Genomic DNA, 18,226 nt, shown 5'->3' with positions numbered 1-18,226 from the left:
CTGGCGGTTTGCTGGCAAACTTTGCTGTTTGTTGGCTTGTAGAAGCATCACCCCAATGTATGCTTTCATCTTCATGTGGTGTTCTTCCTATGTGCGTGTGTTTGTCTTCAAATTTTCCCTTTTTATAAGAACTCCACCCCTGTTGGATTAGGGCCCATTCTAGTGACCTTATTTGAAATTGATTACCTCTGTAAAGGCCCCTATCTCTAAGGCCACATCTGCAGTACTGGGGGTTAGGACTTCCATGTATGCATTTTTGAGGGACACTTTTCAACTCATAATGCTGAACCACAGACAAGTTACCAGTTTTCTGAGACTGAATGCTCCTTAACTGCAGGGACTGAGTCTCACTCATCATTGTAGTTTCCGTAGAACCTAGCAAAGCTCCTCCAACTTAGATTGATAGCATTTCAATCTAGCCTAAAAACCACCTTTTTGGGCCAGGTGTGGCGGCTCATGCCTGTAATCCCAGTACTTGGGGAGGCTCAAGTGGGAGGATCGCTTGAGCCCAGGAATTCAAGATCAGCCTGGGCAATGGAGCAAGTCCCCGTCTTTACGAAACATTTTTTAAAAATGAGCGAGGTGGCCGGGCACGGTGGCTCACGCATGGTAATCCCAGTACTTTGGGAGGCTGAGGCAGGTGGATCACAAGGTCAAGAGATTGAGACCATCCTGGCCAACATGGTGAAACCTTGTTTCTACTAAAAATACAAAAAAATTAGCTGGGTGTGGTGGCCCGTGCCTATAGTCCCAGCTTCTCGGGAGGCTGAGGCAGGAGAATCACTTGAACCCAGGAGGCGGAGGTTGCAGTGAGCTGAGATCGTGCCGCTGCACTCCAGCCTGGCAACAGAGGAAGACTCCATTAAAAAAAAAAAAAAAAAAAAGAGCAGGGCATCGGAAGGTCATGATGATACACACCTGTGATCCCAGTTAGGGAGGCTGACGTGAAAGGATTGCTTGAGCCCAGGAGATTGAGGCTGCAGTGAGCTATAATCATACCACTGCACTCCAGCCTGGACAACAAAGTGCAACCCTAGCTCAAATAATAATAATAATAATAATAAAACCACCATTTTGTTGAGCTGCACGGAATGTTTTAGTGTATAAACTTTCCTCTGTGACAGTCCACCAGGGATTCCATCAGTATCTCCTTCAACTCTTCCCTTTGGAACTCACAAACCTTCTTTTTCTGAGCCTAGATAAATGGCTGAAGCCTCCTCACAGATACTATGTTGGGGCCTTTGTCAAAACAGAGACAGAATGAGATTTCAGAGCCATATGTAATTGAAAGTCATGAAAACTAAATTAGTTGTCATGTAAGGGCTATTGTCACCCCCCTTTCCCCACAGGTATGTAATGCTCCTTAGGAGATGATTAGCATGTTTGATTAGCATATTTTTTTCTTCAAGAATTCCCTTTCCATATTAAGCTACATATAGTTGATCTGTTTTGAATGTTACCAAAATTGATGGAACAACTTGGACATTATTAATAAAGTTCTGTTGTTTTAAAAAGTTTGTCTTAATTGTCAGACATAACACAAACCTAGATTTATTTTAGTGGAATTTTAAAATTTAAGGAAGAAATATCAGGGTGGCAAAGTGCAGTTGCAGAAGGGGCGGGGTGTACCTGGAAACACAGGGAATTCCAAGTTTCTTAGAAAGCGTGGCAACATAAGGAATACCCATTCAGAAACCCAGATTTTCCACAATAATTAAGAAAGTAAGTGGTTCTTCAATGATTTATAAGAAGTATATATCTCAAGGAAAGCTTTTTTTTTTTTTTTTTTTTTTTGAAGTGTTTGACTCAAGGAAGAAGTAATTGCTAGAGTTAAGATTAGAAATATCTGTATTAAAATTAGGGGAATTTTAGCTCTAATATGTATTTTAGAAATATTTTAGGTAGGAGTGCTTTGGGATTTCACTCTGCACCAGAGAGGAGGAGGAGAAAATGGGTTACTTTAATTCAGTATTGTGTTAAATTCAGGCTCTTCCAAGTTCGTCAAAAATTTGGGGATGAAAGCTATATTATTCTAATGAAAGCTGACAGTTCCAAGTAGAAATAAAAAGGAGAAAACTCAGAAGGACAAATTCACTTCTTCACTGGATATTTATTACCAGTAATATATGGAGTGTCCAAAATGTACAAAATGCTAGACCTGTGACTGTAGTAGTAGGGATTACAGGTAGCTTGCATGGTTTTATTGGTTTATTTTATCCAGATCTGGAGCATGAGATTAATTTCTGATATTGAATATGAGTGAAGGCGTTTGTAATCTTGCCTCAAGTCAGTGAGACCATTTTTGTTCTGAAGTGTGATCTTTCAATTATTAAGGATATGTTCATTCCCTGGATGCGGATGCACGAAGACCACAAAATCACAGCCTTCTAGGGACTTACCTCCCACTAGGGAGATAAATAGGTAAGAAGGCACTTGTTACTTCATGGACTGCATGAGTGACTGTATGGATGGATAAATGAATGAATGAATGAATGAAAATATGGGTGTAACTCGAGGCACTGTTCTTGAGAGCAGAAAAATAATTTTGAGAATACATATATAGGATAAGGATGTAGAGAGCTACTTTTTTATTTTCCAGGAGCTCCATAAAGCTCCATAAGGACAAGGCCACTAAAATTAGGATTTTTGTTTGTGTTTACTATTTCTGTATTCCAATACACTGAATTCTTTAAAAAGTCTCTGTGTTAATTTTTGGGAGAATTGGGGTATATTCCCTAATTGGCATAGTGCAATATATTAAACTCTCGTGCTTTTCCAAAGTCAGTGAGTTTTACATGCCAGTCCTGTTGAGTTTCCTGCTGACCGACCTCACTGCCCAAAATCCTGTGAAGATCCACAACTTAGAACACACTTTCAACTTACTGACTTTTATGCTTTATGGATGTTAATAGAGTCTCCTAAAGCATACAATCAGAGTGATTTTGTTGCTGTTTTAAAGTTTTGGGGGCAACAGTGATATTACGTATTGGAAAAAAGTATATAAAGACATTTCTTTCATATGAGTTGTGGCTCTAAAAGTTTCTCTAAAATCTACTCTCACCCGAACTGTCAGAGGGGATGAGTAATTAAATGATCTGCTGTGGAAAGGCTAATTAATTTAACCATTACTCAGGGACTGCCGCCGCTGGTCTCCCCATCTGCCCACACGACAGGTGCACCTGGCACTCGACATTGTCATGGCCTCTGCGGCGGGTGACTCCCCAGGGCGCCTCTGTGTGGGGAGAGAATGGGTCTTGGCCTCCTCAGAGGAGCAAACCTGTTCTCCTCATGTGCGTACCAGATCGCCACCGGGCTCTTATTCTTGAGACCCACCAGAAATGGGGAAGGTTGATGATTAATTGAATCTTCTGTTTAAGATTTCAGTGTATGACCCTGTGCCCCAAGGCATAAATGAGAGTAATCATCTATCTAATTTCAACATGGACATTTGGTGATATCTTCACGGGGAAACAATATAGGGTGGAGAGAGATGTTAATTGAAACAAAACCTATGCCTATAGGTTTATATTGGGTGTTTGATTCGTATTTCTACTTCACAAAAATGAGGATTTATAGTACTTGGAATTCAATGTGTTCCTGGGTTTTCCCATTGATTCACATTAAAATGGTCCAATATGTGTTGCGTCCGTGGGGACCCCAAATTCTTGCATTATTTGTGATGACCTCCCTAGCACTAGAGACAGTGGTAACAGGCAATGGTAGTTACAGAGACACACGTTCTAACAGATAGGATTATAGCTAAATATGTATTCACTGCTATTTTGCATATTTGTAAAAACATGAATGGCCATATTTAAACTTTTGAGCAGTGGGATAATAGGCATGCTTTCCAGCCTGCATGAGCAGCCTCCATTTATCCACAGAAGGCAGGCATTGCTGTGTATCAGGAGCCTCTGGGGGCCCTATGACCTTTTTAGAGATCTACGAGGTCAAAACTATTTTTATAACTATGTTTTAATAAGAATACTAAGATGTTATTTTTTAAGAATTTTTAATAAGAATTTTTATAAGAATACTAAGAATTTTATAAGAATACTAAGGTGTCATTTGCCTTTTTTGTTCTCATTCTCTCATGAGTATACAGTGGTTTGCCAGAGGCCACCCCATATGTGACATTGCAGCACACTGAATATATTAATAGAAGCAAATATGAGACTCCAGATGTCATTTTTGTTAGCCAGATATTAAAGACTTTTGCAGAAGTATAAAACAGTGCTACTTGTTTTATTATATTTTTGAAAATTATAGTTAATTTTGTAATTATGTTTATGTTAACCTGTAATAGAACTGTTATTGCTATTTTAAATTAATAAATATTTTTAAGTTAATTTTGGAGATGGTAAATGTCAGTCAATATAACTGACAAAAACAAAAGCTCTTTGGGATTCTCAGTAATTTTTTTGCAGAGTGTAAAGGGGTTCTTAATCCAAAAAGTTTGATTAAGTTTTGTATCATAGAGATGATAATAATACCTACCTCATGGGATTCCCTGAGGTTTAAGTATATCATGTCAGGTGTTTAGAATAGTACCTGACATATCAACTATTCAATAAATATCAGCTATTATGATTATCTTTTTAAATAGAAAAGTAAAATAGGTCTAGTATCTCTCAAAGAAGTGACCTGGAATAAAATCCTGGCACCAAAGTGGCAGACCTTGGTGCTGAACAAAAGTGTAACAGCATTGCCTTCAAAAGACTTAATGAATTTAGAGAATAGCATAGAACATGTAATAGACATTCTTCCTAATTAAAATATTTGTGAGGGCAGATCTGTTCTTCTATGTAATTTGTTGCTGAAAAGTCTGAAACTGAAAAAATCTTAGAAATAGCAGAAATTGCCTTCTTATTTAAAAGAAGTCCAGATTTGATCTTTTGATAAAATAGTCACCTACCATGTTTTAAAATCTGGCTTTGAATACGGAGTGTTGTACTTACTGCGTCTTATGACACTGGTGTGTAGGCATGTGTGTAGGCATGCTTTCTCCGTCTGTCAATCTTGAAGTCTTTGAATTTGGAACTGTATTATTATTTATGTTTATTTCTCAGACCCTAGAATGGTACCAGACCTGTAGTAAACTCACATTAAGTGTTTGCTGAATGCGTAAACATTTCCATTATTGTTGGATTATATCGTTTCAGTTAGCAGAATATTCTGAATTAATAAAAACCTATATAGGTATATTTAACACATAAATGTAAGTAAGTTTTAAATACTTTATAGAATCTTAACCTAAAAATCAAAACTAGCATGAACCTAGAGTTTTGCAGGGAGAGTATTATGGGATTCTTTAATATTGCGATATCTTTACCACAGTAAAGGAAACTGACTTTGGATTGCTAAGATGCCCAAGAAAATTTTTCCTTTTTAAATTCATATGTAAGCATGGTAATTTGTTATACTTTATTTTTTTTATAAAGGTCAAGTGATTACGCAAATCATCCTACATGTTCCTCAAATCACAGAGTATTTCACATTGTCACAAGCTTGCTTGATGTGAGCTGCATCCATACCTTTTAAGTGCATTGCATGTATAGGGTATTTGGGACCATGAGACTTACAATGAGTAGAAATAATTATTCCCACTTACACTAAGTGCCCTTGCTGTTCTTCCATCAGGGCATCCTCACAGGGACACCATCTGCCCAGTGGAGAGTGGGGCACACAGCATCTCCATTCTCTCCCATTCAGAGTGGGTGCAAGTCCTGGGCTTCCTGAAGAGTGGCAAGGGAACATTGATTTGTCTCCCAACAGGCGTGCCCTGGGACACTCATGCAACAGATGGCTCTGTAGCACCCTGCAGCCTGAGGTCTCCACACGTCACAAACTGAATATATTCCCCCTCTGCAAGCTGCTTTCTCTTTGGGGAATGCTTTTTGTTTAAACATGCAAACCTTGCAGGTCTTTTCTGAATTTTACAAATGCCAACATCCTGTTGACTTCATTGGGAACACTATTTCCATGCGCTTAAGTTGCAGAGGTGTCAGTGGTATTCTGAAGAATAATTTAAGAATATATAAAACATATAAAATGTTGTTTTTTGTGATCTTTAGTTCAGATAGTCTAGGGCTATGTTGAAGGGCTTTAGAAACCTGGAACTAATTCTCTATTTGGATATGAAATTGAGTAAGAAGAGTAGCTCTGTTTCATTCTTCCTGGAGAGAAAAGTTATCTTTGCATTTAACTGTAAGAGAAGTAAGTACTGTGGTCTCTTGTTTCATCGTGTGTATATTCTTTATATTCTTTTTTTATACCTGTTCCGTAAATAAGAATCCACAGCTCTTGATAAAATAGCCCTGTGCATTTGTTTGGCAATCATAAAGTCTATACCCACTTCATAATGAGCTACTGGCCTTGCCACAAACACAAAACAAAACAGTGATGCTTTGCAGAAGCACAGTTGTCTGTTTCCAGCCGACGAACCGAGGTCTTTAAAGAGGAGGAAGGGTGTATGTGTATGTGAGTGTATTTAATTTGTCTTGGGTAGCATGCAAATCCAGCATTCTTTATTTTCTACACAAAGCTGTTTGTAAGAACTTTGAATTTGCATGAAAAAGATGCTAGTCCCAGTTGGTTTCACACATATCTTGGGACCATGGGGGTTTGAAGATATGGCATGCCAGGAACTACTAAACTCAAGGACAAATGAGATTCTGTGAAAAAGACAGGACCATTTATTTTTGATATTTTGATTGAGTTGATAATTTGATTCCAGAAATAACATCTAGAAATCCTGAGTATTTTATCATAGAGGTTTTTACCATGTCAAGAACTTCACCACTTCCTTAGTTTTAAAAAAGAAAGACCCTTTCATACAAAAATAACATTTTTCATGCAAAAATAAAATACAAATTCTACTTAAAAAAAATCCAGCTGGTGTAAAATATACACGCAAGGACTTGAAATATTTGGAATATACAAGTTACTGAACCTAAAGAAAGAATCCCTTATTTGTTGTATTTTAGCACTGGAAACCCACTTTTCAAAGGGGATATAATCCAGAAGCCTAATACATAAAATAGCTCGGAGTTGTAGTACTCTTGCTGTCGTGGGACTGAGCTGCCACTGGCTTTGCCCACTGACTCCATGGGAGGACCCTGAACTGTCCCTCGGACCCCTGAGGGATCTCTGTTGGATAATCTAATAGGTTGCGTTTCCTGCATAAATGTTTTAAAACAGTTATGGAGCATGGTCCCCAAAAGACATTGTGTTTGCTGTTCTTGCAAATTCTGCTCTTTAATCACCTAGCTGCCCTGAGTCAGGGTAACTTCCAGTTGTCTACACCTAAGCAGTTTCCCCAGTTGTCGATACAGAAGGCTAGGAGCCAGGCTGGGGTTGGGGATTGCCTCCCCCGTGGCCTACACTACTCTGAAATCGTCCATGTTTGCATCACCTGTTTCCACATGGCTGTTTGAATTTGGGCATTTCTCCATTCATGTGATGGTAGGTCAGATATAAAATGGTGTTTCGAGTTTTTATGTATTTTACTCTCTGTTTCACCAAATCAAGTGGCTACAATGCTGCCCCTTTAGAGATAGCCCCTTCATGTTGATTCATTCGTTTTCTTCCTTCTTTATTGAATGCCACAGAATATTATGTGTGGACAGTCTACAAAATTTCATGACTTATTAATATAGTATTTTCCTTTTTAAAAACTATGTAATGACTAAAACCATTAAGGTTTTCTTTCAAATTGAATTAATAAGATTTGAGAAGCACATTACAGTCCTAATAGTTTATACAGGCCATCTCTTTTTAGCATAAAGTAGTGATGTTCCTAACATTTACACTGTATTAGGATTCTTTTATCATTTAGTAGGATGATGGGGATAAGATAGACTTTTGATCTGTTCCTGGAAATGTCTCTTTTATGTTACACTGCTCTTGTGAGAAATTAACATACCATTAGCATATATATTAAATCTTTCTCTGAAGCTTCAATAATTAGGAATGAGGATTCAAGGCAATTTTCTAGAACATTCTTACTGTCCTAGTTCTGTATCTGTCTTTCAGTTGAAGTGCTCAAAGTTTGGTCCTGGGACCCTGGATATCTCCAAGACCCTTTCAAGGGATCTGCAAGGTCAAAACTATTTTTGCCGTAACGCTAAGATGATATTTGCCTTTTTCACTCAGCTTTCATGAGTGGAGTGTTCTAGAAGTCACATGACACGTTCTGTCATAACAGATTAAATGCTGACGCAGATGTGAGAATACACCTGTCTTCTATTAAGACAGACATTAAAGATAGTTGCAAAATTCTAAAGCAGTATCACTCTCCTCACAAAATTTGTTTTTTCCCTTTATTTGCAAAATGTATTTTTGTTTTGAAATTACTGTTTAGGATGACTTTTAATAAAAATGTTTTACTTATGTTGGCATGGGTTTATTGGCTTTTTGGTGATTTAACAAATATTTTAATAAATTACGTTTTTATTTATATGTCATAAATATTAATAGATAATAACCCATAACAATAGAATCTCTTTGGGATCCTCAATTTCTCTGCATACAAAAAGGTCAAATATTTGAGAACTCAGTACTCAAATATTTGGGAACTACTGTTCTATAGTTCCCTCACTCAGTGCTCTTACTTCGGAATTCACTCTGTTGAAGCTTACTCAGATATTTACCTGGTGGTCTATGGAAGTTGTACTTTTCATAATTTTTGGATGTACGTAAAAAAGCTTTTGCGGTCAACTAGAACCAGAGGATACCCTGTGGGAATCAGGGCGTATCTGTGCAGTGTACCTGCATTATGTACTATGTCAATGCAAAATGGTAATATTATTTAAAATTCTGTTATACTAGGCAAGCTGGTATTAGGTTCTGTAACTGATTCCTCATTCAGCAAGTCACAAATATTTATTTTGTTCCTACTAAGTGGCCTTAGTAGTTGTTAAAGAAATGAACTAAATCTCCACTCAGGCAAACAGCTGTTACAGTAAGATATTAACTACACCACAACTGACCACCTGCAAAAATGAATGGATCATCATTTTTGGTTGCTACTTTTGTGGTCAAGGAGGAATTTATGGTCTTATTTAGCGGAAAAATATATTGAATAAACAATCGAGTAAAATATGAGACAATGTGTTTAATATACTTTAGATGAGAAGTTAAATGTCTCCATGTTTCAGTATACAGAGAAAAGAGTGTGGCAAGTGAATTCAGGTATTGGTGTAGGAAGTTAATTATCATTAACATCAAAGTAGCTTCTGGTATTCTGGCAGTGTTCCTGTTTTTTTGCTTAGGTGGGACTAATAGGGACTTGTTCACTTTGTGATTATTCAGCGACCTGTGCTCTTATGATTTCTTAATTTCTTTATACTTCATTAAAAAAGTAAAGATAAACTTTTATTTTATTTTTTTTATTTTTTATTTTTTTGAGACGGAGTCTCGCTCTGTCGCCCAGGCTGGAGTGCAGTGGCGCGATCTCGGCTCACTGCAAGCTCCGCCTCCCGGGTTCACGCCATTCTCCTGCCTCAGCCTCCGGAGTAGCTGGGACTACAGGCGCCCGCCACCGCGCCCGGCTAATTTTTTTTGTATTTTTAGTAGAGACGGGGTTTCACCGTGTTCGCCAGGATGGTCTCGATCTCCTGACCTCGTGATCCGCCCGCCTTGGCCTCCCAAAGTGCTGGTATTACAGGCGTGAGCCACCGCGCCCGGCCGAAACTTTTAAATTTAAAATATCTCTGTAACCTGTTAAACTGTTTGTAGTATGTACTTAAACACGTTTGTCCAAAGACTCGTTGCTGATAGTGACTTCTTGTTTGGCCTTAATTTACCAAAGCTTCTCAGTAGGTGCCTCTCACATCCAAGGCAATGAGTCATTTGATGCTGAATCTTCGGTTGGTAAATAATATATCCTTCATCTTTCTAGTAATGTATTATTTTAATGTTTTAATAAAAACGTGAGTCATTTGGTTTTAAAAAATACACATTTTGAGAAGTTTTTAAATCAAAGTAATACATGCACATACTTTGGAAATCAAATGTAATGATAACATCTATAAGATGTGCACATCGCCTTCCCTACTCTACATCTTACTCCTCTGACACAGTCACTCCCCTTTCTTCTAGATCTGCCTTCTAAGTTTTGCATCCTTGTATCTAAATAATATGCTTGAACTTCTGTTTCTAGATCACTTTTAAACATTATGTATTATCTTTCTATTATGGAAGATAAGATTTTAGTATTTCTGTACCACCTGTTTCTCTATGCTTCCCTTTCTCTAATTTTTTTAATTAAATAGTAAATTAATTTAGTTAATAATTACAATGATAAAGTAAATGTCATTCACAGCTGAGTCTAGTGGAAGCTTAGAATTGCATTTCTAGAATAACTTCGTTTTTTCTAGCATGAATAATTGCCACTTCCTACCATTGCCCTAGATTTTCATGTTCCAATTTCTTATTCTTAAGCTTTAAAATAAAACTCTACAACTCTTCTTAATACTTACAAACACATAGGTAATTTACTTTGATTCAACTTTGTTTTATTCTTGGAGTCATCCTCCTGAGGCACTCCATCCTCTTGCTGCAATCCAGACTGGTTATTCTCTGGATTCCTACGTAGCTGTTGTCCAGGAGTTTACCAAGAAAAGAAAAAAAAAGAAAAGAAAAAAATTCCAATTCTTTATTGGATTTCTTGTTTCTCATTACCGAGTCTTGCTTTTTATTTGGTAGAGTTATATATCTCAGTGAAAAAGAATTTATTATTTGATACAGATTTGGACAGTGTAATAATATTAAGTCTTTTAATCCATGAATGTGGTATATATTTCTTTCTTTCTTTCTTTCTTTTTCTTTATTTTTTTGAGACAGAGTCTCACTCTGTCGCCCACGCTGGAGTGCAGTGGTGCGATCTCCACTCAGTGCAAGCTCCGCCTCCCGGGTTCACACCATTCTCCTCAGCCTCCCTAGTAGCTGGGACTGCAGGCGCCCACCACCACACCCAGATAATGTTTTTGTATTTTTAATAGAGACGGGGTTTCCCTATGTTAGGCAGAATGGTCTCGATCTCCTGACCTCATAATCTACCCACCTCGGCCTCCCAAAGTGCTGGGATTACAGGCGTGAACCACCGCGCCCGGCCAAATGTGGTGTGTATTTCTATTAATCTCCTTTAATCTTTCTTAGCAGTGTTTTGTAGTTTTTAGTATGGCAGTCTTGCAAACCTTGTGCTAAATGTCTTTCCTAAATGTTTTATTTTTTGACATTATTATAAATAGATGCTTTAAAATTTTATTTTCCAATTGTTTGTTGCTAGTATATAAAATATAATTAATTTTTGTTCATCAGCTTTTATCTCTGACTTTGCTAAATTCACTCATAAGTTGTGTAGTAAATTTCATTGGATTTTCTGCTTAGAAAATAATGTCATCTGTAAATAGACAGTTTTACCTTTTCCTTTTTGATATCCATGTATTTTATTTCTTTTTCTTCTCAAACTGTATATGAGATTTGCTTCTATTTGCACTTTATATAAATAGGAAATAAAGCATATACGTTTTGTATTTGCTTCTGTTACTCAACCACATATTTGCGATATTCTGTACATTGTGATGATTAAGTGTAGATTATTCCTTTTCAGTGTTGTATAGTATTCCAGCATGTAACTATGCTAAAGTTGACATATCTGTTCTATTGTTAATGGGTGTGTGCATTTTCAGCTTATAAGGTTACTAAAGTGCTACTATGAACATTCTGGTACATGTCTTTTGGTGAACATATACTTATATTTCTGTTCACTTTAGACCTCAGACTGGAATTGCTGGTTCATAGAGTATGGAATATGTGAGTCTCCTGTTTTCTTTGACTTTATAAGTATTTGCCAGTGTTACCTCTATACTATATTTTTAACAGTTTCTGAGGAGAGAAGAGATAAATTCATGTGTTTAATTTTCATATTAAAACAGAAGTCACTCATATCCTTCTTTTTCAATTATTTGTTCCATGAATTCATTCTTTTCATTGAACTTCTTTGATCTGTTCATCAGGACTTGAGTCAGAGAACACACGTGGGCTTTCCGCCTTGATCACTTGGCACATGGCTTCCATGGCTTAGTGGCTCCTTCCTATCTGCTCTGTTGCCCCTTCTTACAGCTGTACTCACAGGTCCTGCCACAGGCTCCCAAAACTTGTATACCTGGAATGTCTCTTAGTTTAGTCTCCCTTCTTCTAGTCTGTGCCTTTAGGTGTTTATTCAGAGAGAACTTTTTCTATTAAAAGACTGCCCAGCTGCAGCCAGACAAAAGCACATGTCTTCTTGGTAGTTGTAGGCACTTCAAAGATCCAGGCCCTTAGGAGAGAAGAAGTTTTCACTTCTATTTTCCCCAGTGGAAAAATTTCTGGGGATTGAACTGCATCCTCTATGTTTGCATATAGTCGATCCTGTGCAAAGGGAAGACTAAGGGGTGAAATATCACTCAAATAGTTACTCATCTTGATAGTAGTATAGCAGTAGAAGAAGATCAGGGGAAATCCTTACTAAAGCTAACATTTTAGGGACCAGAAGAGTTCACTTACCCCTATGACATCTATCAACTATTTTAAAGAACAATTGAAAAGCCGTCCAAAATGCAGGCATCTATCACTTTACAAAAGTATTCTTAAAATTTTGGTGAATATTGGATATATTTTAAGTGAAACCAGAATTATAAGGGATCTAAAAATGAATCCCATTGTTAAATAAGGGGTACTAAAATAAATAATCTGATTTTTAAATCTACATTTTTATATTGCCTACACACTGAAAAAGTGATAAGCAGACTGTTTATTTAGACTTTGAAGTAAGGAAATCTAAAATTTGATTCCAAAAAACTACTATACACCAGCTGAGGACTCAGTGTATTAGCCTTTTTGGACCTCAGTTTCTTCATCTATAAAATGGGCATAGTGAAATCACCCATGGGATTGTTGTCAGGCTCAAATGAGAACAGATGCAATGCCCAGCCTGGTGCCTGTTATGTAGCAAGCATGCAAATGATTTTCTATTGTTATTTTTAAAATAGTAAGGAATTATGTTTTGTTTGCTTCTTAATATTATTGGTGTGGAAAGCAACAAAAGAAATAAAAATAATTAAAATTATATAAGCAAAGTTGATGGAGAAAAGACAACTAAAATATTGTAGCCACGAAAAATATATTTATGAGTGATGTATGTTGATGAACTAAAACAAGGCATCTACTCAGCATTTAACATTTATTTGGCTATTGTAAAATCTATGACAAAAAAGTCTTCCATGACACTCAATGAAAACAATGCATTCATGACCAGTTTAAATATTTATAGAAAGTATTGTGGAGAAAGTGAGCTAAACCAAGGAAGGAGTTCCTCTAGAGACCTTCAAAGAATGTTTCACGGCCATGCCAGTGTCGCCTCTACCTTGAGAACGGTCAAACTAATCATGTGCTTTTGTTTCTCCAGGGAGAAGTTGGCAGTGGCCCGACTACAGCGAGAAGTTGCCCAGAGAACAAGTGAGGGGGCCATGGTAAGTCCTGACTGCCGTCTCCTCATTCCACAACATCCAGAGGTCTCTGGCTTGAAAGCTACTTTGCCTCATTAAGGATATCTAAGGAAAATATTTGCTTGCAGCAAACTTAATGATATTTTGGCCAAATGATGTATTTATAATACAATTTGTACAGCTCTGCCATTTGCCATCAGAGTGAGAGATATTAATTGAAAAAAAAAATGAGGCTTCAAATAAGATGTTCACATGTCCAAGGATTATAAGGCTTTGTTTTCTGAAGGTCAGACTTCCAGCAGTGAGCACAGTGTCCACAAATGAGTAGCAGTTCAACATAATTCAGACCTCTCAGTTCTTTGGATTTAAAAAACAAACAACAGCCATCTTGGTGTTCTGAAAAAAGAACACCAAGATGTTTGCTAATATAATTGTCTTTATTATTTTCCTTCTCTTCACTATTTGCAATATATTTTTCCTTGTCCTTTTCAGCTTGTGCCATTTGGAAAACTGATGTTTCCTTGTGTTTTGAATTGTACTAAAAATCAATACGGTTATTTTGGTCCATAGCAACTTCATTTTACAGACTGTGTTTGCCAAAGTATCTGCCTCTGTGCCACTTATAACATCAGAGATGACTGTCTGGGGACCTAGGGAATGCATGTGTGGAGTAACGGCTGTTGCTACTTCTGAAACGAAAATACAACACCAGATTTATTTCTTCCCCCACTTATGGCAAAACAATGGAATGCATGCAAGTTTTTACTAAAAGAATTGGATAAGTAGCACATTTTTATACCCTGAAGGCTGCTTCCATTTGATTTCATGAGAGTTAATTGACAGGCCATCCACTGAAAAGGGTAAGACATTTGTAAAATGTGCTGGCCTTATACTTCTGTCAACAGGGAAATCAAAGGGCTAGAGTAAGAGGTCAAATGTTGAGTGGGCTCTGGAAGGCACAGTGGCCCATGAACATGCTAAAATACTTAGCAAGGTGATCACAGTGTTTATTTTGCTAGGGATCTTAATGCAGAAAGAATTTTGAATGTTCAAATGATATGAAAAAACATTCACGCTGGGTGTGGTGGCTCATGCCTGTAATCTCAGCACTTTGGGAGGCCGAGGTGGGCAGATCACCTGAGGTCAGGAGTTCGAGACCAGCCTGGCCAACATCGTGATACACTGTCTCTACTAAAAATACAAAAATTAACTGGGCGTGGTGGTGGGCACCTATAATCCCAGCTACTCAGGAAGCTGAGTCATGAGAATTGTTTGAACCTGGGAGGTGGAGGTTGCAACAAGTGAGATTGTGCCATTGCACTCCAAAGACCCTGTCTCCAAAAATAAATAAATAAATAAATAAATAAATAAATAAATAAATAAATAAGAAAACATTCACCTGCATCTTTGAGTAATGAAATGGAAACAAGATGGAGAAAATAAAGGCCTAGTTGGATGGTGGCCTGAGCGTTTCCAATCTGAACTTCTCACTGCATTTCAAAATGTTGATGTGCTAGGTCATTCTGTAATGTTTCAGTCTTTTGTTTAGGACTAGCTCCTGCTCACCACTTTGTCAGTGATGTTCTAGTTGAATATGAGGAAGTAATTTAACTTTCGTAGGTCAGTTTCCTCATCTTTAAAATGGGGAGGTGGGAATTTTGTGATTCCTTTAACTTAGTGGATCATGATTTTGAGCATTTGCCCGTGTGAAGTTTTCATGATATGAATCTCTTTCTGGTAATAACTAAATGTTATTTAAGCTCATAGGAAGAACAGGCCTTGAAAGAATGAACTTTCATTCTTTTTCATTCTTTCTCACTCTGACATTGAATGTACTTGAGTTAAAATGATCTCAGACACCTGTCTAGTCTTTTACAAAGACAAAACCCCCTTTTTAAAACATTATAGAAGTTCAGTACAGAAAAAACACAGAAAACGTGGGCACAAGGACGACCCCAGTTGCTCAAAAAATGACTTTGGAAAAGTTATGAATGTTTCATTATTCTAATTTTAATTATGGTAATGAAAAATCACATGTTTGTTTTGATTGCTTTGGCAATGTTTATAAAAAACCATTTATTATGTGCCCAGCACTATTCTAGGCACTGGAGAAACAGTGAACACAGGCAAAATCTGATAGCTTACAATCTAGTGGTTGGTGAGACAGATAATGTTAGGACATAGAAGTAGCTATGAGAAAATAAAAGAGCAGGGTAGGGGAGATTGGTAGGGGTAGGGGAGATTGGTATTTGTAGGGGTTCACCATTTAAAATAGAACATGCACAGTATTGGGAGGCCATTGGGGGAGGATCATTTGAGCTCAGGAGTTCAAGCCCAGCCTGGGCAACATAGTAAAACCCTGCTCTACAGAAATATAAAAAAGTAGCCATGTGTGGTGGTGCATGCCTGTGATCCCATCTGCTTGGGAGGCTGATGCAAGAGGATCATTTGAACCCAGGAGACAGAGGTTGCAGTGAGCCATGATCATACTACTGTATTCTAGCCTGGGCGACAGAGCAAAACCCTGTCTCTAAATAAATAAATAAATAAATTAGAACATGCATAGTAGAAAATCACTGAAAAGTTAATATCTGAGCAAAACCTGAAGGAGGTGAAGGAGTTTCTACCATGAGGATGTCTGGGGGAGGGGCATTCTAGCAGGGATATCAGCAAATGCAAAGGCCTGGAGTGCCAGGGGAACTGCATGCTGGCAGGGCTGGCTGGAAAGCAGTGAGAGGAGAAGGTGAGGAGTAAAAGAGAAAGCAAAAAGTGATGGGGGTGGGGGGTAGGGAGAGTAGAGGGAATGGGTGCACCCTCAAGGTCTCAGTGGATCCCTGACTGATGCTTTGAGAGATGGGAACCATTGGAAGGCTTCTAACAAGGCCTAAGTATTTTTTTTTTTTTTTTTTTTTTTTTTTTTTTTTTTTGAGACGGAGTCTCACGCTGTTGCCCAGGCTGAAGTGCAGTGGCGCGATCTCGGCTCACTGCAAGCTCCGCCTCCCGGGTTCCCGCCATTCTCCTGCCTCAGCCTCCTGAGTAGCTGAGACTACAGGCGCCCGCCACCGCGCCCGGCTAATTTTTTGTATTTTTAGTAGAGACGGGGTTTCACTGTGGTCTCGATCTCCTGACCTTGTGATCCGCCCGCCTCGGCCTCCCAAAGTGCTGGGATTACAGGCTTGAGCCACCGCGCCCGGCCAAGGCCTAAGTATTAAGTGATTGAACTTAATACTATTCATATTCTTACCATCTCCCTTCCCATTCCATGATTTGTCACATTTCAATTCCTTGGAGACACCATAAGCCCTGACTTTCATTAATTTCTTTATTTTAGTTTTTCTCCCTCTTTCTCGGTGTCTTTTTCTCCCTGTTCCTTTTACATAGTCAAACTCCTCTGAGTTTTCTATTTAATTATATGCTTCAGCTTTTCCGCTCCTAGAATTCATTTATTTCTGAAGTCCTGATTCTTTCAGTATCTGACAGCTCCTAAAAAATCAGGCTATTCTATTAATCCTTTAAATTTAATTATTGCTGTTACAAGGTTTGTTTCACAGAACTTTTGTTACGTCTATAGCAGAAATGGAAAACAGTTCATCACAGTAGATCACCAAATGTATTTAGAGACTACTGTTTATAGTTTTTTAATATTTTTATTTACGTGAAAGGAAAAATGGTATAGAAGAAATTATATAAGCAATCTTTACAGAAAAGCTATGTAATTAAATTGAGGCTGATATTTATTTTTAAAGTCATCAACAAACCTGTTATAATCAAAATCTTCAATACAAACCATGCCCTCTTTAAAATTTGGTTTTATGCAATAAATCTCTACACTTACAAGTTTTAAGATAGTCCCAAGGCAGCATTTTGAGAGATTTATTTTACATTATATTATATTATTTATTTTTGAGATGGAGTTTTGCTCTTGTCGCCGAGGCTATATAGTGCAGTGGCATGGTCTTGGCTGACTGCAACCTCTGCCTCCTTGGTTGAAGCGATGCTCTTGCCTCAGCCTCCAAAGGAGCTGAGATTATAAGCACTCACCACCACGCCCAGCTAATTTTTGTATTTTTAGTAGAGATGGGGTTTCACCATGTTGGCCAGGCTGGTCTCGAACTCCTGACCTCAGGTAATCCCGCCTTGACCTCCCAAAATGCTGGGATTACAGGTGTAAGCCACCACGCCTGGCTGAGATTTCTTTTATTTTTTTAATAAGCTTTTAATTTTGAAATAATCTTAGATTTACAGAAAAGTTACACACCTGCCTACCCTTTACCCAGTTTCCCCTAATGTTAAACATCTTACATAATTATGGTGTAATTGTCAAAACTAAGAGATTAGCATTGGTATACTACTATTAATTAAACTTGAGATTTTATTAGAGCAGTTTTTCTAGCAATGCTCCTTTTCTGATCTAGGATCCAGTACAGGGTACCACACTGCATTTTCTTCTAAAAAGAAGATGACTTTTTAGTCATCTAATTGAGTACATATGGAAAAGTAATGCGAGCTTGAAAGTGAGACCGGCCTGGATCCAAAGTCCATCCCCACTAGTAGTTACCTAAGTACTGTTAATTTGGACATGTTACTTCACTGTGTTTGTTTGTTTGTTTGTTTGTTTAATCAATTTTGCTTTTTTATTCTGTTAACTCAGATCTTTATTTTTGGAAACTTTCTTCAGCATACTAGATGTTTTATATTTGTTGTCTTTGTTCTTAGTTTCCTCTTCCAGGAAATAA

General features: G+C 37.7%; 1 protein-coding gene across 3 annotated transcripts in view; it reads left to right on the top strand.

Moving 5' to 3' along the window:
• Positions 1 to 18,226, top strand: part of LOC105492540 (NCK associated protein 5) — an 891,224-nt gene that overhangs the window by 331,487 nt on the left and 541,511 nt on the right. For all 3 annotated transcript variants that reach the window (XR_011610241.1, XM_071073805.1, XM_071073806.1), the window contains exon 4: positions 13,451 to 13,514. Coding sequence is in view for 2 of the 3 variants with exons in the window: in XM_071073805.1 (XP_070929906.1) it covers positions 13,451 to 13,514 (64 nt within the window). In the remaining variant the exon portion in view is untranslated. The remainder of the gene's footprint in view (positions 1 to 13,450; positions 13,515 to 18,226) is intronic.

This window comes from Macaca nemestrina, chromosome 11 (assembly GCF_043159975.1).
Source record: "Macaca nemestrina isolate mMacNem1 chromosome 11, mMacNem.hap1, whole genome shotgun sequence".
Taxonomy (NCBI): Eukaryota; Metazoa; Chordata; class Mammalia; order Primates; family Cercopithecidae; genus Macaca; species Macaca nemestrina.
This window is presented reverse-complemented; position numbering and strand designations above follow the sequence as displayed.